Source organism: Numenius arquata, chromosome W (assembly GCF_964106895.1).
Source record: "Numenius arquata chromosome W, bNumArq3.hap1.1, whole genome shotgun sequence".
NCBI lineage: Eukaryota > Metazoa > Chordata > Aves > Charadriiformes > Scolopacidae > Numenius > Numenius arquata.
Genome location: NC_133615.1, coordinates 5,055,718 through 5,081,278, shown reverse-complemented (window position 1 = coordinate 5,081,278; position 25,561 = coordinate 5,055,718). Strand labels below are relative to the sequence as shown.

Genomic DNA, 25,561 nt, shown 5'->3' with positions numbered 1-25,561 from the left:
CCCATATCGCCCTCAGTCGAGTGGCCAAGTAGAAAAAATGAACCACCTAATCAAACAGCAGATTGTGAAATTGGGGCAGGAAACGAACTTGGCCTGGCCTTAGTCCCTTCCCTTGGCTCTCCTGCGCATACGAACTAGACCAAGAGCGAAGGAAGGACTGAGCCCTTTTGAAATCTTGTATGGGCGACCCTATGGAATACAGAAAGGAATGTCCACACAAGCTGGGGATGAAATTATGACTTCCTACATGGTGGCATTAAGCAGACAACTCAGCAAAATTGAGAAACACGTGGTTGGGACTCGAAGTAGGGGTTTGGATGGGCCTGTACATAACATACAACCTGGAGACTATGTATATGTAAAGTCTCTTACAGAAAAAACTTTGGAGCCGCAGTGGGAAGGACCTTTCCAGGTACTACTCACCTCCTTCACAGCAATCAAGATCAAGGAGCAGAGCGCCTGGATCCACCACACCAGAGTGAAAAAGGCACATAAATCTCCATGGAAGGTCACGCAAGCCCAACCGGGAAAACTATTTTTCTCACGGACATAGTCATTATGCTGTGGGGAACTGTAGAAATGTGGGATCAGAACTAATATATACAAATGACCAAATCTGTAGCAGATAGTCTGAACCTCTCCAATTGCTGGGTATGCACAGCCCTTCCCAAAGGAAATTTAGAACTCCCCCTCCTTGGAATACCAGTCTCTTACGCAAATTGGAGCTGGCCATATGACAATCTAAATAATTCCACTTTACCTACAGGGAAAAACCTCCTATGGAATATAGAAGGTGGCTGTGCCCCAGGTCAATACCAATCCCGTCTCCCTACTGGTGAGACTCTTTGCTGGGACTTCCAGACTCCAATACCCCCTAAAGGCCACAAAGTCCCAAAATACACATGTGGGAATAATAGTGTTCACCCACTCAAATTCGATCTGCAGATATTGGAGAAGCCAATATTCATAAAGAGGCGTAATAATACTGCCCCAAAGGTTGGAGTTTTTAATCTCAATTTAACAGCAGATCTTAATGGGACTATATGTGAAAGAGGGAAGGCTATTAATGACAACCGTGGCGGATGTCCTCAAGCAATAACAATGGGATTATGGCTCAATTATTCCTATAGCTGTATTCCCGATGGACTCTGGTGGCTATGTGGAGATGGGCGTGCTAGGAAATCCTTACCTAACTACTGGGATGGGGTCTGCACACTGGGGTACGTGGTTCCCCAAAATAAAGCATATAATCACTCGCACCCTCCTCCAGGGATTATGCGGACACACTGGCGGAAAGTACGTGGGATCCCGAATAATCCCCTCGCAGAAAGGCCATCAGCTTTCCATAGTTCTGTGAGATGGCTTTTTCCCCAGTTAGGAGTAAGTGAATTAGAAAAGGCTATAGTGAACATCTCAGCCACCATGGAGAAAATTGAGAATCTTACTGTGGATGCTATCCAGGGACTACAAACTGAAGTATCTTCCCTTGGTAAAGTGGTTTTGCAAAATCGTATGGCCCTAGATTTGATTACGGCAAAGGAGGGAGGAGTTTGCTTAATAATAAACCAGAGTTGCTGCTCATATATAAATCAAGAGAAAAGAGTTGAAACGGACATTGCTCAAATTTGGCAACAGTCAAGGATACTACATCAAGTATCTCAAGATGATACTTCACTTGGTTTTTCTGATCTTTGGAAAAAATTAACCTCGTGGCTGCCTGACTTTGCTTGGTTGAAACAGCTGTTTGTATTATTAATTACAATGATAGTCTTAGGGATTATGATTTGCACTTTTCTTAGATGCTTTATGTGCTGTGCAAAAGGAACCACAAGTGATTATGAGCTTTGGAAGAAGCATCAGCTTTGACAAAAAGTCGAGTCAGGAAAATATTTTAAGAAATGCTTAGAGAAAGAAAACATGCTGTAGGAATAAGTAAAAGAATTTACTAATCTCTTAGAAAAGGGGGAATTGATAAGGGAAATAACACTCAAGGGTTAATGGCAGGGCCATTGCTTGGTTTAAGCTGTGTATCCATCCCCTTAAGCCATTGATAAGGTATTTAGGCAAAAGAAAGGATGTGTTGAAACCATAAAGTGGTCACATCGGCCTCGATGGGAGACAAGGGAACAATTGGTATTCAGTTGTCCTGACAGAGTGATCATCTGGTTTCCCAACCCCGTGGCCTGGAGCAACACATTAACATTAAAAGCGAGAGGTACACAGCGAGGAAGACATGGCCTTCATCCCCGAGACCCCGGCCCATGACCACCAGGAGACACAATCCCGAGACGCCGCCCCACCACAATCGTGCGCACCCACCGCGGCAGTTAGCTTAGGATTTATACAATCAGATCTTACATATTCAAGGGGCACCTATACATATCCATAACCTTTCCCCGAAAAGGCGGTCTTTATTACAATGAGTTCCGAGAAATCATTTCCATAGTCTCCGCCTTTAACTCCTCCCAGCCGCACATGCGCAGTGTCTCCTGGTGGTCGTGGGCCGGGGTCTCGGGTCTCGGGGATGAAGGCCATGTCTTCCTCGCTGTGTACCTCTCGCTTTTAATGTTAATGTGTTGCTCCAGGCCACGGGGTTGGGAAACCAGATGATCATTCTGTCAGGACAACTGGGTTCCTTCTTTGAATACCAATTGTTCCCTTATCTCCCAGCGAGGCCATGTGACCACTTTACGGTTTCAACACATCCTTTCTTTGCCTAAACACCTTGGCAATGGCTTTAGGCTATAGATACACAGCTTAAGCCAAGCAATGGCCCTGCCATTAACCCTTGAGTGTTATTTCCCTTATCAATCCCCCCTTTTCTAAGAGATTAGTAAATTCTTTTACTTATTCCTACAGCATGTTTTCTTTCTCTAAGCATTTCTTAAAATATTTTCCTGACTCGACTTTTTGTCGAAGCTGATGCTTCTTCCAAAGTTCGTAATCACTTGTGGTTCCTTTTGCACAGCACATAAAGCATCTAAGTAAAGTGCAAATTGCAATCCCTAAGACTATCATTGTAATTAACAATACAAACAACTGCTTCAACCAAGCAAAGTCAGGCAGCCACGAGGTTAATTTTTTCCAAAGATCAGAAAAACCAAGTAAAGCATCATCTTGAGATACTTGGTGTAGTACCTTTGACTGTTGCCAAATTCGAGCAATGTCCGTTCTGGCCAACCTGAAAAGGTATCAGTTAATACTAATAAATATCGATACCCCCCTTTTCTTGGGAGTTCTGCTGCCATTGTTGCCCAGGCCCGTTGCCCTTTCCAATTTGGCCCGTTTCTGGTTCGGGGGTATTTTTGGGATTAGTCTGGAGGCAAAGATCGCACTGCTGAGTCACTTGTCTCACAGTGGTGTATAAATTTCTAGCTACAATTTCTCTAATTAGTTGTTTATATAGTGCCTCTGCCCTCCAATGCCTCTTTCTATGTTCTTCCCTTATCAGAGACCATACTAGATAAGAGGGAACGATTAGTTTCCCTTGTGGGGTGAGAGCCCATCCCTCCTCATTATATGATCCTCCTAGATCTGTGATAAGCTTCTGATCTTCCTTGGTATATTCTGGCTTACCTTCTAGGGAAATTCGCCCGTCAGGGATCAAAGCCCCTTCTGTTTTTACCTTTGCTTTGGCTACCTGTTTTGCCTCTCTGTCCGCCAGCTCGTTTCCTCTCTCCAACTCCGAGTTTACTTTCTGGTGTGCCTTAATGTGCATGACCGCCACTTTCTCAGGAAGTTCGACTGCCTCCAGCAGTTTCAGGATCTCCTCTGCATGCTTGATGTTTTTGCCCTGTGAGTTCAATAATCCTCTCTCCTTCCAGATTGCTCCATGTGCATGTATGACTCCAAAGGCGTATTTCGAGTCTGTCAATTATTTCTGCCTTCTGTGCCGAGATATTCATGGGCAAAGGCCCTGACTCTGTTACTTCCTGGCTGGTGGTAATGGCATATCTGGCATGCCTTTTACCGCTTAGGACATAGCTGCTTCCATCCGTGAACCAGTTTTCCGTGTTTTCCATAGGACTGTCTCTCAGGTCCGAACGGCTCAAATATGTTGCTTCGATGGCCTCCAGACAGTCGTGATGCACTGGTTCTCCTGTGTTTCCACTGAGGAAAGAGGCTGGATTGACAATGTTAGTGACTACAATCCCCACATCATCTTGTTCTACCATTATAGCCTGATATCTCAAGAATCTTTGTGGGGAGAGCCAGTGTCCGCCTTTCACTTCTAATACTGCAGATACTGTATGGGACACCAACACAGTCATTTTCTGGCCCAGGGTGAATTTTCAGGCTTCCTGGAGTTCAGTACTACGGCCGCAACGGCTTGCAAACATCCTGGCCAACCCTTTGCAGTTGCGTCCAAAAGTAGGCAACTGCTCGTCGATACGGGCCCAGATCTTGTGCTAGTATTCCCAGGGCAATCCCCTGCTCCTCATGGGAAAAAAAGAAAAACGGCTTAACTCTTTCACTGTTTGCAGTCTCGGAGTTTGGCATATTGTCTCTTTTCGGGCCTGTCCCAAAGTCCTTTGTGCAGCACTGATTTCATAGCCCAGATAAATCACCTTACGCTGCATTACTTGGGCCTTCTTCTTGGATACCCGGTATCCCTGGAGCCCCAAAAAGTTTAGCAGACTCACCGCCCAGGCCATACAAGCGTCCTTTGTCTTGGTGGCAATCAGGATATCGTCCACATATTGTAACAGTTTCCTCTCCTCAGGCGGGGCTTCCCAGGACTCAAGATCTTTTGCGAGTTGGTTACCAAATATAGTAGGGATGTTTTTGAACCCTTGTGGTAACACCGTCCAAGTAAGCTGAGTTTTACATCCGCTTCTGGGATTTTCCCATTCAAATGCAAATATTTTCTGGCTGGCTTTATGGAGAGGGAGGCAAAAGAAGGCATCCTTCAGGTCTAAAACAGTAAACCTGGTTAGTTCAGGTGTCAATACAGTCAGCAAGGTGTATGGATTCACCACTACTGGATAGAGGTCTTCAGTTACCTTATTTATATCCCGGAGGTTCTGGACCACCTGGTATGACCCGTCGGGTTTGCGGACAGGTAAAAATTTTTCTATTACTGGCCAAATTCCCTCCCTGTCCTCCTTCTTCAGGGGATCCTGTTTGATTCTTACCGGCTGTCGTCCTTCCTTGAGTTTGACCTCAACAGGTGGAGTATTTTTGCTTTCCCGGGCACATCGGTGGCCCATACCCCGGGGTATACCTGGTTCGTGATTTCTTCGCTGATTTTTCCTTCTGTGGGAACACTAGCTAGGGATAAACTCATTATTTGGATATACTGCTGGTCATTTACCTCCAGAGTAATCTCTCCCTTTTTAAATTTAATTATTGCACCCAGTTGTTCCAACAAATCTCTCCCCAAAAGTGCTTTCGGGGAGTTGGGCATGTACAGGAATCTGTGGACACCCCATTGTTTTCCCAATTTATATCTCAGAGGTTCACAAAAATATGCCTTTTCACTTTGGCCAGTTGCCCCTTTTACCATGATATAGTCATTTCCCAGGGGCATCAGAGCTTGGTTTAAAACTGAATACGTTGTCCCTGTATCAGCCAGAAATTCCACCTTCTTTTGCTCCTTCCCTAGCTTCATTATAACCAGTGGATCCGCTAGGGTGGATTTCCCAGGTCCCCGTCAGTCTTTCTTCTGCGGGCCGCAGCTTTTGGAGCTTGCGCCTAATATCTCCTGTAGACTGACCTAAGAATAAAGAAACTAGTTGTTGTATCCCTACCTCTGACCCAGGATCCAGCGGTGTGTTACAGTGCATTACGTCCCTTAGTCGATCCAAGAATTTGGATGGTGACTCGGAGGGACCTTGTCTAATTGCATATAATGCTGACCAATTTATGGTTTTGGGAATGGCCCTCTCCATCCCTTTTGAAATCCAGCCCTGGTATGCCTGCAATTTTCTATATCCACAGACCTGTTTGCATCCCATTTGAAGGGGGAGGTATTCTTTAACATCTCCTCCTGTAGTTTTATAATGATCCTCAGCCAAATCCCCTGCAGTTTTTAAAATTAATTGTTTTTCCGTCTCAATCATATATTCTAATAATAACTGTAAAATGTTTGGTTACACTTACCGGATCATTCCTGTAATCCTTGGCAACCCTTTTCCATGCCTCTAAATCGGTGGTGGAAAAAGGTACCTTGATTAGCATCGTCCCGCCATCCGGCCTTACCGCCTCTCGGAGGGGTGCCTGTAAGACTGTTGGGGTAGACTTTTTTCTAGTACGGGAGGATACAGGGCTGTCCGGGGGAGTGGAGGTTCCGTCCGAGTCCACATCCTGTTCCTGTGATCGAGGGGGAGGCTTAAGCAAATCAGTTAGATCTTGTTCTGATGCCCGGTGGATTTTATTTACTCTAGTGCACCTTTGTCCAACACTGCATGCCGAGCAACGCTGCCTCAGTTTACCATTAAGTTCTTTGTTATTTTCCCTCTCGAGGGTGAGTACCATAGGGTCCCGTGGCGGCACCATTCCACAGTCCCTTTGCCACCCTTTTCAGAGGGTGAAAAACGTGTCTGCATATGATACTTCATCCCATTTTCCTTCCCTCCTTAAAAACAACATTAATTGCAGGATGGTGTTATAATCGATTGACCCATAAAGTGGCCACTTAGCTCCATCTTCCAGCTTATAAATCGGCCACCATTGATTGCAATATTTAACAAGAGTCTTCTTATTCTCTGTACCCCCAGTTCCAACAATGTCCCTCCAGTGTGTCAATATACAGCCAAGGGGGCTTTTCTTTAAAATACCCTTATTCTGAGTGTTACCCATCTCTCTAGATTGTTTCTTATTAGCTATTGTGCTTCGTTTTAATTTCCACGCGAACCTTTCCTCACAGGTCCTTACAGTCTTCTCCCAATCTTCTTCCCAAACGTCCCAATCTTTTGGGATTAAAGTTTTCTTCCCACAGATAAACTTTACTATTTTGGACTCTTGATGGGCCCTTTCCCAATCATAAAACTGTGGGATTAGAGGAGAGCATTTGGGACACTCAGCTCTCCGCCTCCTAGATAAACAATACCAAATTTTCTCACAAGATTTACATTTCAACAGGACCCGAGCCGAATGCCAATTTTCAGGTAATTTGTTAGTAAGCCCACACACAAAACAAGCAATCACCCCCACGTGTCCGTCAATTTGGGGGTTTAGAAAGGTATCTGGGACAGGTTGTTTCCAGTCTAGGGCCACTGTCTGTCCAGCAGGTGTTAAATACACTCCTCCTAAATAAATTCGTCCCTCTCCCCTCCTTATGCAGTCCCCTCCTTCGTTTAAATATTCCCAAGGTTCGAGCCCAAACCACCGAAGGAGTGACTCTCCCTGTCTGGCCACTTTGATGATCAGCCAGACCCCCGATACTTAAAAGATGGACTAAACACCACAGCAGCCCAACTTACATATATCAAGACATTTACAAATTTTTACAGATGTTTCAGGCGCTTTGTCCGTCTCTGGCCGTGTTCCTCGCGGAGTCATGGAACCGCCAATCGGGACTCCCACTCGCTTCACAGCAGCGCTGTGTCTCAAACACACGCATCCACACACAAATGCTCTTAACATAAAATACCCGGGCATTTACAAATAAAACATACAATCATTACTCCAGTTGGTATCCCTCCAGCAGCTGCAGATATTATTCAAGTACTTGTATCACAACTTTGAGAAGCCCGCTTACCCTTCTCCTGCTTCTTATACAATCATTAGCAGGTCCTTCCTGGCTCCCGATACTGGGATGCAGCGGTGACCTCGGATTTGCTCGATCTACCCCCAAGATCGCTAGCGGCCGCTCTATCGGTCAGCAAATCCCCTACTTCCATACAGGGTACCCTCCTCCCATACGGGGACTATGCCGCACGCCAGACGTCTCTGCGCGGTTTACCGGCGGCCCCGGCCAAGCGTGGGCGTCCCCTACGACTTACTGGCCCCTTTGTAAAACATACCGCTTGTCCGCGGCTTCAGGAGGTTGTTGTCTACTCCCACGGTGAGCGGCTGGGAGTGGAGGCTCCTCCGAGGAAAGTGCTCGGGGCGCGCCTAGGGGCGTCCGCTCCGCAGTCGATCCCGCAGCCGAGCAGAGTGCCTCCTGGCTGGCTCACCAAACTGACGTGCGGAAAGCAGACTCCACAACCTGTGGGGTTGTAAAGTAGGTATGTTTATTCAGCGCCGGGCAGCACGGGGGGTCACCCCACCACAATCGTGCGCACCCACCGCGGCAATTAGCTTAGGATTTATACAATCAGATCTTACATATTCAAGGGGCACCTATACATATGCATGACCGTTCCCCGAAAAGGCGGTCTTTATTACAATGAGTTCCGAGAAATCATTTCCATAGTCTCCGTCTTTAACTCCTCCCAGCCGCACATGCGCAGTGTCTCCTGGTGGTCGTGGGCCGGGGTCTTGGGTCTCAGGGATGAAGGCCATGTCTTCCTCGCTGTGTACCTCTCGCTTTTAATGTTAATGTGTTGCTCCAGGCCACGGGGTTGGGAAACCAGATGATCATTCTGTCAGGACAACTGGGTTCCTTCTTTGAATACCAATTGTTCCCTTATCTCCCAGCGAGGCCGATGTGACCACTTTACGGTTTCAACACATCCTTTCTTTGCCTAAACACCTTGGCAATGGCTTTAGGCTATAGATACACAGCTTAAGCCAAGCAATGGCCCTGCCATTAACCCTTGAGTGTTATTTTCCTTATCAGTGTTGGTTGTAATAAATGATTCTGGTTGCAGCCCCGACCTGAGTCTGTGTTCTTCATATGCTACAGTCCTGTGTCACTCAACCCAGGACAAGGAGTCTGACCTATCCTTTAAGATCACTGATTCTGAAATTAATCCATCAAGGTTTGGTTTAAACGAGCTATGTATTGAAGAGTACTACATAGTACAAGTGGGAACCAGAGGAGAAAATATCCAAGCACAGAAAAGTGTTATTTCTTGCTGCTATTGTATGGGAGCACCCAGCCAAACCGGTTTCAGAGCACAACAGGTGAGATGCAGGGAGTTGTCATCCAACTCAGCTTCGTCTCTGCCTTGCCTTGTCTATGCAGAGATAACTTGGGGGGAGCTGCAAAAAACGGCTCATACCAGGGTTGTCTCAAGATTGCATCACAATAAGAACCAAAACTGAATGGAGCCTTGAATACTCCCTTAACAAACAAAATGCCCTGAGTCCCATCCCACCACTATTCCTGTGACTTTGAGTGCTAGACATCACAAAATCATCAACAGAAACTAAGGAGCCATCACACCACCAGAGGTAAACATTCCAGATAGTGTAATCCACTCAGGCATAATCCTGCACCCCCACAGAATCAGGAAATATAAACCGCAAGGTTTGAGGAGAAAAATGGGGAATCTTCCAACGATACAGCTGGTCTGTAGGAGATTCTTCCCCCCCTTGTCCAGGACGCTGTACAGGGTAACTTCCCAGGGATTGAGCGACCTTACCCGAGAGAGGGTAAGTGATTAAGAAACATACATATATGGCATGCTATTAAGATCATGATTGGTGCACTCTTTTTAGGTATTAATATTTAGCATGCTTGTGGTTTGTGTTGGTACTTTTTGGGATCACTTGTAGGTTACAAAAGTGTATTCCACGAATTGCTTTTAAATTGCAATAGTGTATTAGCCATTGTACCCATAGAACCTGCAATAGTGGCATATTGGACCTGTGAGTGAAGTCCAAATAAATTGTTAATTTGAACCTCTCAGTGAAGTCCTTTTTTCCCATTCGTCACACCTAGTTGCCATTACTGAAACGTGGTGGGACAAATCCCATAACTGGAGTGCAGCTATCGATGGCTACAGGCTGTTCAGAAGGGACAGGCGAGGAAGGAGGGGTGAAGGTGTTGCCCTCTACATCAAGAGATTGATAGAGTATGAAGAGCTGTCTCTGAAGAATAGCCACGAGCAGGTTGAAAGCCTATGGGTAAGACTTAAAGACTGAGGCAACAAAGGGAACCTTGTGGTTGGTGTCTACTACAGGCTACCCAATCAAGGGGAGCCTATTGACGAAGCCTTCTTACACCAGCTACAGGAGGCATCGCACTCACAGGCTCTCGTCGTGCTGGGGGACATCAACCACCCTGACATCTGCTGGAAAAGTAGCACGGCAAGCCGCAGGCAACCAGGAGATGCCTGGAGTGCACTGAGGATAACTTCTTAAGCCAGGGAATAGACAGCCTGTGGGAAAGTAATAGAAGATTGGCGAGGAGGACTGTAAACACACTCAAGTGACTCGCATGTGGGGTGCTGGAAAACACATATATCACACTAATTGTTGCTTAGTTTTGTGTGCTCAACAAGTAGAACATCTGCACTTAGATAACACAGGCCTGGGATGGACTCAGGGGCACCTTATCAAACATGCCTGAGATTCCTGCCCTGCTGTTGAAGAGATCAAAGCACAGCAGAAAACTCAGCCTGCCTGAAACCTTGAAATACAAGCCAGAACAGCAAGCATGAGCTCTCTCGCTCTCTCACTCCCTTGCTAACCAAGGACTCCCTTGCTAACAAGGACTCTCTCGCTCTGTGGTGCCTGCGTCCCCTGCTTGCCTGCCTCTGCCCCGGTGCTGCTTTGGAGATTCCCCAATCCATGAGGTATTGAGATTAAATTTGTTCTTTGCCTTTAATCCATGGTTTTGTGGTTGTTCCTGCGTCCTGCCTGCATCATCTCACACACAGCCCCACCAGAGGAGATGTGGTACTGGACCTGGTTGGTCACGAATGCAAATGAGCTAATCGGTGACATCAAGATTGGAGGCAGCCCGGGCTGCAGTGATCATGCACTGGTGGAGTTTGCAGTCCTGAGGGAAGGCAAAGAGTAAATTTTAGGAAAAGCAAACTGCCAGCTCTTCAAGGAGTTAGTCAATGGGACCCCCTGGGAAACTGCCCTCAGGGACAAGGGAGCAGAACAGAGCTGGCAGATCTTTAAGGACACTTTCCATAAAGAATCAGAATCACAGAATCACAGAATCTTCTTGGTTGGAAGGGACCTTTGAGATCATCGAGTCCAACCACAAAAAAAAAAAAAACCCACACCAAAAACAAAACAAAAAACAAAAACCACACAAAACAAACACCCACAACCACACACCACACCCACCCATAAACAGATGCAAAACAACACTAGAGCATGCCCTGAAGTGCCACGTCTACACGTTTCTTAAATACCTCCAGGGATGGCGACTCCACCACCTCCCTGGGCAGGCTGTTCCAGTGCCTGACCACTCTCTCAGTAAAGTAATTCTTCCTAATATCTAATCTAAACCTCCCCAGCCGCAACTTCAGACCATTTCCTCTGGTCCTGCCATTATTCCCTTGGGAGAAGAGGCCAACACCCACCTCTCTACACCCTCCTTTCAGGTAGTTGTAGAGGGCAATGAGGTCCCCCCTCAGCCTCCTCTTCTCCAAACTAAACATGCCCAGTTCCCTCAGCCTCTCCTCATATGACTTGTTCTCTAGACCCCTCACCAGCTTGGTGGCTCTCCTCTGGACACGCTCCAGCAGCTCAATGTCCTTCCTGTAGTGAGGGGCCCAGAACTGAACACAGCACTCGAGGTGAAGCCTCACCAGGGCCGAGTACAGAGGCACGATCACTGCCCTACTCCTGCTGGCCACGCTATTCCTGATACAGGCCAGGATGCCATTGGCCTTCTTGGCCACCTGGGCACACTGCTGGCTCATGTTAAGCCGGCTGTCCACCAACACCCCCAGGTCCTTTTCTGCTGGGCAGCTTTCCAGCCACTCTTCCCCAAGCCTGTAGCATTGCCTGGGGTTGTTGTGACCAAAATGCAGGACCCGGCACTTGGCCTTATTAAACCTCATCCCATTGGCCTTGGCCCATTGATCCAACCTGCCCAGGTCCCTCTGTAGAGCCTTCTGACCCTCAAGCAGATCAACACTCCCACCTAGTTTGGTGTCATCTGTAAACTTACTGAGGGTGCACTCAATCCCCTTATCTAGATCATCAATAAAGATATTAAACAAGACTGGCCCCAAAACTGAGCCCTGAGGGACACCACTGGTGACCAGCCGCCAACTGTATTTCACCCCATTAATTACAACTCTCTGGGCACGGCCATCCAGCCAGTTTTTTACCCAATGAAGAGTAACTTGGCAAGGGATGCAAAGAATGATAAAAAGGGCTTCTACAGGTATGTCAGCCAGAAAAGGAAGGTCAAAGAAAGCATACCCCCCCATGATGAACAAGACTGGCAAAAAGGTAACAATGGATGAGGAGAAGGCTGAGGTACTCAACAACTTTTTTGACTCAGTCTTCACTGGCAACCTCTCTTCCCACACTGCTTGAGTGGATGGACCACAAGGCAGGGACTGGGGTAGAAAAATCCCTCCCACTGTAAGAGAAGATCAGGTTCATGACCACCTGAAGAACCTGAACATACAGAAGTCTATGGGACCTGACAAGATGCATCCCAGAGTCCTGAGGGAATTGGCTGATGTAGTTGCCAAGCCACTCTCCATGATATTTGAAAAGTCACGTGTCCTGGTTTGAGCAACACAAGACTAATTTCTCTTCTAATGCTTGAGAAAGCTGCACTTTTAAAAGACTCTAGTGTCTGAATTCATGAAAATATTTACTTTATAGCCAGCCATGGTATGTGGGTTTCAAGGTCTCAGTGTTTTTGAGCCTTGCCAGGTGCAGGAATGAGGAGGAGTGAGACCCGGGCACTTGACCCAAGCTGGCCAACAGGATTATTTCATACTATGAACGTCACATTCAATATAAATTAGAAAGTTTGCTGCGTAGTTCTCTCTCTTCTGTGATGGTGGTGGTCCAGAGAACTCCTCGCCCCGATGCTGGACCCGTGAGGCCTCCCTTCCTCCCAAAGCCGTAGCGCTTGCAGTGTCTGACATTTGCTGTCCACTGCTGGGAGTGCACAGCTTCCTACTGATAGAATAGGCTGAGTATATACTTCCTTGTATATTTTATATTAGTATCGGGATCGATACTGGTTCCTTAGTATTAATGATGTTAATTATTTAGTCTTATTGAATCTGTTTATATTCCAGCCCTCATGTTTCCTTGTTTTTCCCTGATTCCCCTTTCCGGGTGGGGAGGGGTCATTGGGTGATAGTGTAATTGTCTAAACAACAATAAATTGTTGTGTATTTCTCAAACGATAACAAATTTTGTGCCCAACATGGTATTTTAATGATCTTGGTGCCCAATGTGATATTTTAACAAACTTGGCACCCAAGGTGGTATTTTAATGAATTTGGCACTCACGGAATCACAGAATTGTCAGAGTTGGAAGGGACCTCTAGAGATCATCTAGTCCAACTCCCCTGCTGAAGCAGGATTGCCTAGAGCACATTACTCAGTGGGGATGAGAACAACTGCCATGGTATCTAGAGTTACTGACTGGGCTGTGGCCAGGTCCACTCCTGCACTTCCAGCTGTGGCTGGTCAGAGGGTGCTGGCCAAGCGTTGTTCTGTGGTCTTGGGTCCGTAGTTGTTGTTATCGTGTGCGGTCTCGCGCTCCTCCCCCCCCCCCCCCATTTCCCAAACCCCCTAGGGTTCAACCATCAGCATGGAATTTGGACCTGCATTCACTTGCCCAGTGCAGTCCTTTGCCGCAGCGAGGGCACAGTCGGTTTGGCATGGATCAATTTTCTCGACTGCCTCGCTTAACTGTTTTACAATCTTTTTTAAGATGCCCAGGATTTCCGCAATTATAGCAGTCTGCCTTTTGAGCAGCCCCCACAGTGAGCTGTGTTGATAATGCATCAGCTAAGAGACTCATTTTATGAGTTTCTGTGACGATATCTTGGCACGCTTTTATCATATCAGTGATGGAAGGGTTAGCATTCTTAATTTTTTGCAATACTTTACGACAGTCAGCATTAGCATTTTAGAACGCTAATTGTTTCATAAGAATGTCACGAGCTGCTCGGTTATCTACTTGTCTCTCTACTGCATTTTGGAGCCGATCAAGGAATTTTATATAGGGTTCTCCAGGCGCTTGTGTGATAGCAGAAAAGGAAGCTTCTGGAGCAGCTGTATCAGGTACCCGTCTTATTGCGCGCAGTGCAATTTCTTTTACTTGCTCAAAACACTGTCTGTCCATTTGAGCTTGCACATCGGGAGTAGCCCGAGGCCCCTCACTGACGAGCTCATTCAGACCAATATGATTTAAATTGCCAGTGAAGCTATCCATTGCCTTGGCAGTCGTGAGATCATGGTACTCAATCATGAATACAGCATATTGCATAGCCAATAAAATCATACGCAATAGCATTTTCCAGTCATGGGGAGTCATGACATACCCATCCCCAACAGCTGTTAGTAAGTTCATGGTGTATGCTGACTGAAGACCATAATCTTTTATTGATTTCCTCAGTTCTTTAACATGATCATAACTCAAAGCCTCCCACGCTCCGGGTCGATTTCCACGATAAATAACAGGAAACGTCTGCAAAATGTCTGTGTCACCTTTAGCTAAGGATGCTTTTCGACATTTGTCCCACACACTACGACAATCACTCGAGGGGGTTAGTTCATTCCCCACTACCTCTTTCAAATTATCATCAGGAGGAAATAGATTAGGTTCTTGGTCTGGGTCAATCGGCCCAGGATCGAAGGAGTCTCCTTCTGAGAGACTCTCTTCTGCAACATAGGTATTGTCCAGGGGTGATGGTGGCGGGGCGGAAGGACACATTGGGCTCTCCTCAGAGTTTTTTGTTGGGAGCATGGTTGAGAGTGTCCCTTGGGAGTCCTGAAGGGCATAGGTGCCCAGGAAGGCTGGTCATACTTCAAGGATGAACTCTCAAAAGCGCAGGAGAAGGCCATCCCCAGGTCCCATAAAACAAGCCGACGGGGAAGAAGACCGGCCTGGCTAAATAGAGGGCTTTGGCTGGACCTCAGGGAGAAAAGGAAAGTCTACGATCTCTGGAAAAGGGGGTTGGTTACTTATGAGCAATATCAAGGTGTAGTGAAGATATGCAGGGGAAAAATTAGAAGGGCAAAAGCTCAAGCAGAACTTAACTTGGCTACCACAGTTAAAGATAACAAGAAGAGTTTTTTCAGTATATCAATAAAAAAAGGAAGGCTAGGGAAAATGTAGGCCCACTGAAGAATGAGGTGGGTGCCTTGGTGGTGGAAGACACAGAGAAGGCGGAGTTGCTGAATGCCTTCTTTGCTTCGGTCTTCACTGCCAAAGCTGCCCCGCATGAATCCCAGCCCCTGGAGACAAGGGGGAAGGTCTGGAGAGAGGAAGACTTTCCCTCTGTTGGGGAGGACTGGGTTAGAGACCACTTGGCCAAACTAGACATCCATAAGCCCATGGGCCCTGATGGGATGCACCCACGAGTGCTGAGAGAACTGGCAGATGTTATTGCTGAGCCACTCTCCATCATTTTTGAGAGGTCTTGGAGAACAGGAGAAGTGCCTGAGGACTGGAGGAAGGCAAATATCACACCAGTCTACAAAAAGGGCAAGAAGGAGGACCCTGGGAACTACAGGCCAATTAGTCTCACCTCTGTCCCTGAGAAGGTAATGGAGCGACTTGTTCTGGATGTCATCTCCAAGCACGTTGAAGAACAGGAAGTTATTGGGAGTGGTCAACATGGATTTACCAAGGGTAAATCATGTCTGACTAACCTGATAGCCTTCTACAATGGCATGACCGGATGCATAGATGAGGGGAGAGCAGTGGATGTCATCTACCTTGACTTCAGCAAGGCTTTTGACACAGTCTCCCATAACATCCTCATTAGAAAATTAAGGAAGTGTGGGCTAGATGAGGGGGCAGTGAGGTGGATTGAGAGCTGGCTGTGTGACAGAACTCAGAGGGTTGTGATTAATGGAGCAGGGTCAAGTTGGAGGCCTGTAACCAGTGGTGTCCCCCAGGGGTCAATACTTGGTCCAGTCCTGTTCAACATATTCATCAGTGACCTGGACAAGGGGACAGAGTGTATCCTCAGCAAGTTTTCTGATGATACCAAAGTGGGAGGGCTGGCCGACACTCCAGCATGACCTGGACAGGCTGGAGAGTTGGGCAGAGAAGAACCTAATGAGGTTCAACAAGGGCAAGTGTAGGGTCCTGCACCTGGGGAGGAAGAACCCCAGGCACCAATATAGGTTAGGGATGGATCTTCTGGAAAGCACTTCTGAGGAGAAGGATCTGGGAGTCCTGGTGGATAGCAAACTTTCCATGAGCCAGCAATGTGCCCTTGTCACCAAGAGGGCCAATGGGATCCTGGGCTGCATAGGGAAGAGTGTGGCCAGTAGGTGGAGGGAGGTCATTCTCCCCCTCTACTCTGCACTGGTGAGGCCACAACTGGAATACTGCATCCAGTTCTGGGCTCCCCAGTTCAAGAGAGACAGGGAACTACTGGAGAGAGTCCAGCGTAGGGCAACAAAGATGATTAAGGGCTTGGAGCATCTCCCTTATGAGGAAAGGCTGAGAGAGCTGGGGCTCTTTAGCCTGGAGAAGAGAAAGCTGAGGGGAGACCTTATCTATGTTTACAAGTACCTAAAGGGTGGGTTGAAGGATGATGGAGCTGGACTCTTTTCAGTAGTTCCCAGTGACAGGACGAGGGGCAACAGGCACAAGCTGGAACATAGGAAGTTCCATTCAAATATGAGGAGAAACTTCTTTACAGTGAGGGTGATAGAGCACTGGAACAGGCTGCCCATGGAGGTCGTGGAGTCCCCTTCTCTGGAGATTTTTAAGACCCGCCTTGATGCAGTCCTGAGTAATGTGCTCTAGGCAATCCTGCTTTGGCAGGGGAGTTGGACTAGATGATCTCTAGAGGTCCCTTCGAACTCTGACAATTCCATGATTCTGTGATTCCATGATTCCCTTGATGGTGGCGGTCCAGAGAACTCCTTGCCCCAGTGCTGGACCCCTGAGGCCTTCCTTTCCTCCCAAAGCTGTTGCACTCACAGTGTCCAACATTTGCTGTCCACTGCTGGGAGCGCACAGCTTTCAACTGATATAATTTGCTGAATATAATTCTTGTATAACTTATATCAGTATCGGGATTAATACTGGTGCTTTAGTATTATGAATGTTAATTATTTAGTCTTATCCTATTAAATCTATTTATATTCTAACCCCCGTGTTTCTTTGTGTTCCCCAATTCCCTTTTCCTGGTGGGGAAGGGTCATCAGGTGATAGAATAATTGTCTAAATGGCAATAAATTGTTATGGGTTTTCTCAAACCATAACACTCCTTTGCTGCGAAATTTAGCCACAGCTGTCTTGAATATCCTTTACAACCTTTTGGATGGCTATAATTAATATATCTCTCTTTACAACTTCTAGGGCATTGTCTGTAGAGCATTAATATAGTTTCCCCTTCTTTTTACTGTGTCCTGGTTCTGGCGGGGATAGGGTTAATTCTCCCCAGGATCTAGCAGGGACACAGGTATTCCATCCCATATGAGCCATGCCCCTGGGTAGCCGGGAGCTGGCTGGGGGAGGAGGAAGGAAGTCACCGCTGGGGAACGGGCTGGGGCATCCCAGGTCTGGTGGGCCAGCGGTGGTATTGTCACCGAAATCGGTAATAATCTCCTTAACACCAATGTAGTCTTAAGAATCACGGAATCATGGAATCACGGAATTGTCAGAGTTGGAGCAGGCATTCTTTTATTTGGCATCAGGGACATGGGGGATCTGTCCACCCAACATGTCCACCAAATGCAAGCTTCACAGAGACTTATATCCATACAGAATATGCATAGTCATTACATTTCCCAGAACTCTTTATAATATTCACATCACCCTGGCACATGCCCATTAAGCCCTTTAGGGGCTTCATGGAAGGTCTTGGGTGGTCCCTAGTGGTGGTTGGTGGTCACTCAGGAGTGAAGTCTCAGTGAATTCTTGGTGGTTCTTTCCATCTGAGGCCTTGACCTGGAGTGTCCTTCTGTTTGACCAGTATGGCTGGTTTGCGCTGATAACATTTGAGTGGATTGGGGAAGGTAAATGCAGAAGCTTTTGCAACTCCTCCATTTATTTTGCAGGCTTGTAAACAGGTTCTTTCTGATGGCATTCTTCACTGTTTGTTTCTGTTTGTATTTGCAAAAGGTGCCCTTAATCCTTTTAGTTACACATTTACATATCAGCTGGACTCTCAGTTCCTGACTGTAACAGTACCATAATTGTGGTTGTATATTCCTCTCTCAGTGTTATTGTTGTTGTTTTCTTGTTCCCTTTGCTGTTCTGTTAAACTGCCTTTGTCCCAACACAGTTGAGTTTTGCCTTTTTCTTCTGATTCTCCCCTCACAGCTGTGGTGGTGAGCAGCTGCCACGTGGTTCTTTGTTGCCGTCTGAGGCTAAACCACGACAGTCCTTTTTGGCACTCAATGTGGGGCACTCAGAGGGTTGAGATAACGACAGATCTGACCAGAGCGTGTTGAAACGAATCTGTTACATGCATTTATTATATTAGTAAATAGTTGCTGGTCACAATGTTGCTTCCTTTGTTTTCATGGCTGTTATGTAAATTCCTACATGCTCTATGTACTCCCCGTGATGATGTTTATCACCACTGGGAGAGGAATCAGGATCATAATTTTGCTGTCCTGTGTGATATCAACTTATGATATGATAGCATCACTGTTCAGATGATTATGTTGGGGTGTTTATGCGGCACTGCTGTCCTGCCCATACCTCAAACACCGTCTCTCAGAATTTATTAATAATTACACTCAGTCTATGGGGGAAGCAGGGGGGATACTTTCCCCAGGTCTTTCACCTCCCTTTTCTCTTTTGTGCCAGCTATGCCAGTTTTTGAGAATTTTGAATATCCTTGGGACATGCAAACTAGCATGGTCCTATTGCTAGGTCTCCTGAATGTGTTCCAGGTCTTGTTTAGGGTTAAGCAACTATTTAAGACTACCACCCAGAGATCTGCCCCGAGGCTGGAGAATCATGGGTGGCATGGCATGTGGGAGAATATGGGCAGGTATCTAGGGAGCTTTTCACCTCTAATGGTTTGGGACTTCACCAACGAACAATTACAGGACCCTGACAAAGTGATAGAATATTTGAAAGGAAAATGCTGTGGCTATTCCAGAGAGGGAAAACTCACAGCACTGTGCTGGGCCCTGGCCAGTATCTACCAAGCACTGCTCAATGTTGCACAGCATCCTCAGGAGAAAGAAATGGAAACCAGGCCGACCAGCAGTGTGGCTACTGCCATTCCTGCGACAGCCATTGCGGCTACTCTAACCCCAGTGGTAGGTGCTGTGGCTACTCCAACCCCTGCAGCAGGCGCTGTGGCTACTCTAACCCCAGTGGTAGGTTCTGTGGCTACTCCAACCCCTGCAGCAGGCGCTGTGGCTATTCCAACCCCAGTGGCAGGCACTGCAACTGAACCAGAAAACCAGCCTGTGCCCGTATCAGTTGCCCCTATACAGAAGAAAAAATACACTATGAAATTGGTTTGCTTAGTAAGGAATGATGATGATCCAGGGTCATCACGAGAACAGGAGGAAGAGGCAGAACCAGAGATAATCATCCGATCCCTATCCCTGAGTGAGCTGTGGGATATGCAAAGAGATTTCAGCCGACTTCCAGATGAGCACATTGTCACCTGGCTGCTCCGGTGCTGGGATAACAGAGCCAGTAGCTTGGAATTGGAGGGTAGGGGACCCAGGCAGGTGGGATCTCTGTCTAGGGAAGAGGGCATTGACAAGGCAATTGGGAAAAAGACACAAGCCCTCAGCCTCTGGAGGCGACTCCTGTCAGGCATGAGGGAAAGGTATCCCTTCAGTGAAGATGTTGTATGTCATCCCAGCAAGTGGACCACCATGGAAAGAGGTATTCAGTACCTGAGAGAATTAGCCATGCGGGAGATGATTTATCATGACCCAAACAACATGCAGTTTCCCACAGATCCTGATGAGATCCAATGCACAAGGTCCATGTGGCGGAAGATTGTACGGAGCGCACCATCGTCATATGCCAACTCACTGGCAGTAATGGAATAGAAAGGCAAAGAGGGACCAACGGTGGATGAGGTGGCTGCCCCACTCTGGCCATATGAAGAAAGTCTCTTTTCCCACCTCATCTCAGCTGTGGAGAAACTGTCCCGGAAGGTCCAGCAACTTGAAGAGAATATGTCCTGCTCCCAACCTGTACGAGCCAGTATCTCAGCTGTTAGGAGCAGACGTTTCTCCACTTGAGAGAGAATACAGAGGCACCCTGTGGTTCTGCCTGCGTGACCACAGAGAGGACATGAGGAAGTGGGATGGACAGCCTACTTCAATCCTATGGACATGGGTACAGGAGTTGCAAGGAAGAACAACCACAAAAGTGGATCTCCCCAGGAAAAGCGCTGCCCCGGTACAGAATAGAAGGCCTGAGCCTACTTCTGATCCCCTTGAAGGGACTTCCAAGTCCTTTCTGCAAGAAGCCAGTAACAGATACTATGACCAGTATCAGAGGGGCCCTGCCTCCAGCCAGGTGGGGGAAAGGCACAACTGGGTTTATTGGACTGTGTGGATTCGATGGCCTGGCACATCAGACCCACAGGAGCATAAGGCTCTAGTGCACACGGGTGCACAGTGTACCCTAATACCATCAAGCTATAGAGGGGCAGAACCCATTTGTATTTCTGGAGTGACAGGGGGATCCCAAGAGAAAGCTGAAGTGAGCCTAACTGGGAATGAGTGGCAAAAGCATCCCATTGTGACTGGCCCAGACGCTCCATGCATCCTTGGTATAGATTATCTCAGGAGAGGGTATTTCAAGGACCCAAAAGGGTACCGGTGGGCTTTTGGCATAGCTGCCTTGGAGACAGAGGAAGTTAAACAGTTGTCTACCTTGCCTGGTCTCTCAGAGGACCCTTCTGTTGTGGGGTTGTTGAGGGTCGAAGAACAACAGGTGCCAATCGCTACCACAACAGTTCATCGGCGGCAATATCGAACTAACCGAGATTCTCTGATCCCCATCCATAAGCTGATTCGTCAATTAGAGATTCAAGGAGTGATCAGCAAGACTCGCTCGCCCTTTAACAGTCCCATATGTCCGGTGCGGAAATCAAATGGAGAGTGGAGGCTAACAGTAGACTATCGTGGCCTTAATGAAGTCACACCACCACTGAGTGCTGCCATGCCAGACGTGTTAGAACTTCAATAAGAACTGGAGTCCAAGGCAGCCAAGTGGTATGCCACAATTGATATCGCTAATGCATTCTTAATCCCTCTGGGAGCAGAGTGCAGGCCACGGTTTGCTTTCACTTGGAGAGGTGTCCAGCACACCTGAAATTGACTGCCCCGGGGTGGAAACACTGCCCCACTATTTGCCATGGACTAATCCAAATTGCACTGGAACAGGGTGAAGCTCTGGAACATCTGCAGTACATTGACGACATCATCATATGGGGCAACACAGCAGAAGAAGTTTTTGAGAAGGGGAATAAAATAGTTCAAATCCTTCTGAAAGCTGGTTTTGCCATAAGATGAAGTAAGGTCAAGGGCCCTGCACAGGAGATCCAGTTTTTAGGAGTAAAATGGCAAGATGGACGCCGTCAGATCCCAATGGATGTGATCAATAAAATCGCAGCTATGTCTCCACCAACTAGTAAAAAGGAAACACAAGCTTTCTTAGGCATTGTGGGTTTTTGGAGGATGCATATCCCAGATTACAGTCTGATTGTGAGCCCTCTGTATCAAGTAACCCGGAAGAAGAACTATTTTAAATGGGGTCCTGGGCAGCGACAACCATTCTATGATTCTATGAAATTAAACAGGAAATAGTCCATGCAGTAGCTCTGGGGCCAGTCTGAGCAGGATAAGATGTAAAAAATGTTCTCTACACCACAGCTGCGGAGAACGGCCCTACATGGAGCCTCTGGCAGAAAGCACCAGGAGAGACTCGCGGTCGACCCCTAGGGTTTTGGAGTCGGGGATACAGAGGATCCGAAGCCCGCTATACTCCAACAGAAAAGGAGATACTGGCAGCATATCATAGAATCATAGAATCATAGAATGGTTAGAGTTGGAAGGGACCTCAAAGATCACCAAGTTCCAACCCCCCTGCCACGGGCAGGGACACCTCCCACTAGACCAGGTTGCTCAAAGCCCCATCCAGCCTGGCCTTAAACACTTCCAGGGATGGGGCATCCACAACTTCTCTGGGCAACCTGTTCCAGTGCTTCACTACCCTCACAGTAAAGAATTTCCTCCTAATATCTAATCTAGATCTCCCCTCTTCCAATTTAAAACCATTACCCCTTGTCCTGTCACTACACTTCCTGACAAAGAGTCCCTCTCCGGCTCTCCTGTAGGCTCCCTTCAGATATTGGAAGGCTGCTATGAGGTCTCCCTGGAGCCTTCTCTTCTCCAGGCTGAACAACCCCAGCTCTCTCAGCCTGTCTTCATAGGAGAGGTGCTCCATCCCTCTGATCATCTTCGTGGCCCTCCGCTGGACCCGTTCCAACAGGGCCATGTCCTTCCTGTGTTGAGGACTCCAAAGCTGGACACAGTACTCCAGGTGGGGTCTCACGAGAGCAGAGTAGAGGGGCAGAATCACCTCCCGCGACCCGCTGGCCACACTTCTCTTGATGCAGCCCAGGATGCGGTTGGCTTTCTGGGCTGCCAGCGCACACTGCCGGGTCATGTTGAGCTTCTCATCCACCAACACCCCCAAGTCCTTCTCCTCAGGGCTGCTCTCCAGCCATTCTCCGCCCAACCTGTATTTGTGCCTGGGATTGCCATGTCCCAGGTGCAGGACCCTGCACTTGGCCTGGTTGAACTTCATGCAATTTGCATGAGCCCATCTCTCAAGCCTGTCCAGGTCCCTCTGGATGGCATCCCTTCCCTCTAGCGTGTCGACCGCGCCACCGAGCTTGGTGTCGTCAGCAAACTTGCTGAGGGTGCATTCTATCCCACTGTCCATGTCTCCGACAAAGATGTTAAATAGCACTGGTCCCAGTCCTGACCCCTGAGCAACTCCACTCGTCACTGGCTGCCAATTGGACATTGAACCATTGACCACAACCCTTTGAATGCGGCCATTCAGCCAGTTCCTGATCCACTGAGTGGTCCATCCATCGAACCCATGTCTTTCCAATTTGAAGGGGTTCGAGCTGCTTCAGAAGTGGTTGGTACAGAAGCACAGCTCCTCTTAGCACCTTGACTGCCATTGCTGGGCTGGATGTTCAAAGAAAGGATCTCTGCCACACATCATGCAACGGATGCTACATGGAGTAAGTGGATTGCACTGATCACACAGCAAACTCAAATGGGAAACCCCAGTCGCCCAGGAACCCTGGAAGTGATCATGGACTGGCCAGAAGGCAAGGATTTTGGAATGTCACCGGAGGAGGAGGTGATGCGTGCGGAAGAGGCTCCACCATATAATAAACTAACAGAAAATGAGAAGAGATATGCCCTGTTCACTGATGGGTCCTGCCAGATTGTGGGAAAGCACCAAAAGTGGAAGGCTGCCGTGTGGAGTCCTACAAGACAAGTGCCGTGGTTTGGCCTCAGACGGCAACAAAGAACCACGTGGCAGTTGCTCGCTAAGACTGGAGCCCCCACCGCCACCACGGCCATGAGGGGAGAATGGGAAGAAAAAGGCAAAAAACTCATGGGTTGAGACAAAGGCAATTTAACAGAACAGCAAAGGGAACAAGAAACAACAACAACAATAACACTGACAGAGGAATATACAACCACGAGTACAATACCACCACTTGCCGACCCGTGACCCGGGATGCCCCAGCTCGCTCTGCTCCCCTGGGGGCGACTTCCTGTCCCTCCCCTTCCCCGGTTAGCTCTGGCTACCCCCTGGGCATGGCTCACATGGGATGGAATACCTGTGTCCCTGCTAGGTCCTGGGGAGAATTAACCCTATCCCCGCCAGACCCAGGACAACAAGTTGCAGGAGCCACTGAAGGACAAGGTGAATCAAGCCAGTTTGAGGAGGTGAAAGCCATCCAGCTCCAGCTGGCTTTAGACATTGCTGAGCGAGAAAAATGGCCAGTATTTTATCTCTATACCAATGGTGGCAAACGCTCTGCGGTGGTAGTTACGGCAGTGGAAGCAGAGCAACTGGCAGCACAGATGTAAACCCATCTGGGCTGCTGAACTGTGGCAAGATATTGCTGCCCGGGTAGAGAATCTGGTTGTGAAAGTACGTCACGTAGATGCCCATGTACCCAAGAGCTGGGCCACTGAGGAACATCAGAACAATCAGCAGGTGGATCGGGCTGCTGAGATTGAAGTGGCCGAGGTGGATCTGGACTGGCAACATAAGGGTGAATTATTCATAGCTCGATGGGCCCATGACTCCTCAGGCCATCAAGGAAGAGACGCTACATATAGATGGGCTCGTGACCGAGGGGTGGATTTGACCATGGACACTATTGCACAGGTCATCCATGAATGTGAGATGTGCTGCAGTCAAGCAAGCCAAGCGATTAAAGCCTCTTTGGTATGGAGGACGATGGCTGAAATACAAATATGGGGAGGCCTGGCAGATCGATTATATTACACTCCCACAAACCCGTCAAGGCAAGCGCCATGTGCTCACAATGGTGGAAGCAACCACTGGATGGCTGGAAACATACCCTGTGCCCCATGCCACCGCCCGGAACACCATCCTGGGCCTTGAAAAACAAGTCCTGTGGCGACATGGCACCCCAGAGAGAATTGAGTCGGACAACGGGACTCATTTCCGAAACAGCCTCATTGACACCTGGGCCAAAGAGCATGGCATTGAATGGGTCTATCACATCCCCTATCAGGCACCAGCCTCTGGGCAGATAGAACGGTACAATGGACTGTTAAAAACTGCACTGAGAGCAATGGGTGGTGGGACTTTAAAAAATTGGGATGCACATTTAGCAAAGGCTACCTGGCTAATTAACACCAGGGGATCTACCAACCGAGCTGGCCCTGCCCAATCAAAACCTCCAGGTACTGTGGAGGGAGATAAAGTCCCCGTAGTGCACATGAAGAATATGTTAGGGAAGACAGTCTGGGTTAGTCCTGCCTCAGGCAAAGGCAAACCCGTCCATGGGATTGCCTTTGCTCAAGGACCTGGGTGCACTTGGTGGGTGATGTGGAAGGATGGGGAAGTTCGATGTGTACCACACGGGGACCTGATTTTGGGCGAGAATAGCCAGTGAATGAAACTGTATGATGTTAATTGCTAAATGACCCTGCCACTGTACATCTCATTTCTGTAACTGCTATTGGTTGTACTATAGTAAGAATCACCCAAACTAATGACAAATGGACTCTGATGAAAAACCGAGTAAAGTGCAGCAGCGAAGGGACCAGAACTGACTTCAGCAGCTGGCGCCCAGCAACTTCATTGAGATCAACATCTTCAACCCATGGACCATGGACATGAGCTGCACCGGATACATCAGCCACAAGCCCCAGAAATACAGCATGCAACAGCCCAGCCCCACACACACCATCTTGCATGCCCTGAGGGACTGTTCTAACAGATGGAGCTCGAAGTCATGGATTAAATGAACTCAACGGACATTTTAGAGTGATGGCCCACAGACTAAGGACATTATGCCTGTATGGAGATATACAT

General features: G+C 47.9%; 1 protein-coding gene across 1 annotated transcript in view; it reads left to right on the top strand.

Annotated features, from left to right (window-relative positions):
• The first annotated feature begins 1,101 nt into the window (after positions 1 to 1,101).
• Positions 1,102 to 25,561, top strand: part of LOC141476743 (endogenous retroviral envelope protein HEMO-like) — a 92,433-nt gene continuing 67,973 nt past the window's right edge. Inside the window, exon 1 of the mRNA XM_074165551.1 lies at positions 1,102 to 1,767. Within this exon, the coding sequence (XP_074021652.1) occupies positions 1,102 to 1,767 (666 nt within the window). The remainder of the gene's footprint in view (positions 1,768 to 25,561) is intronic.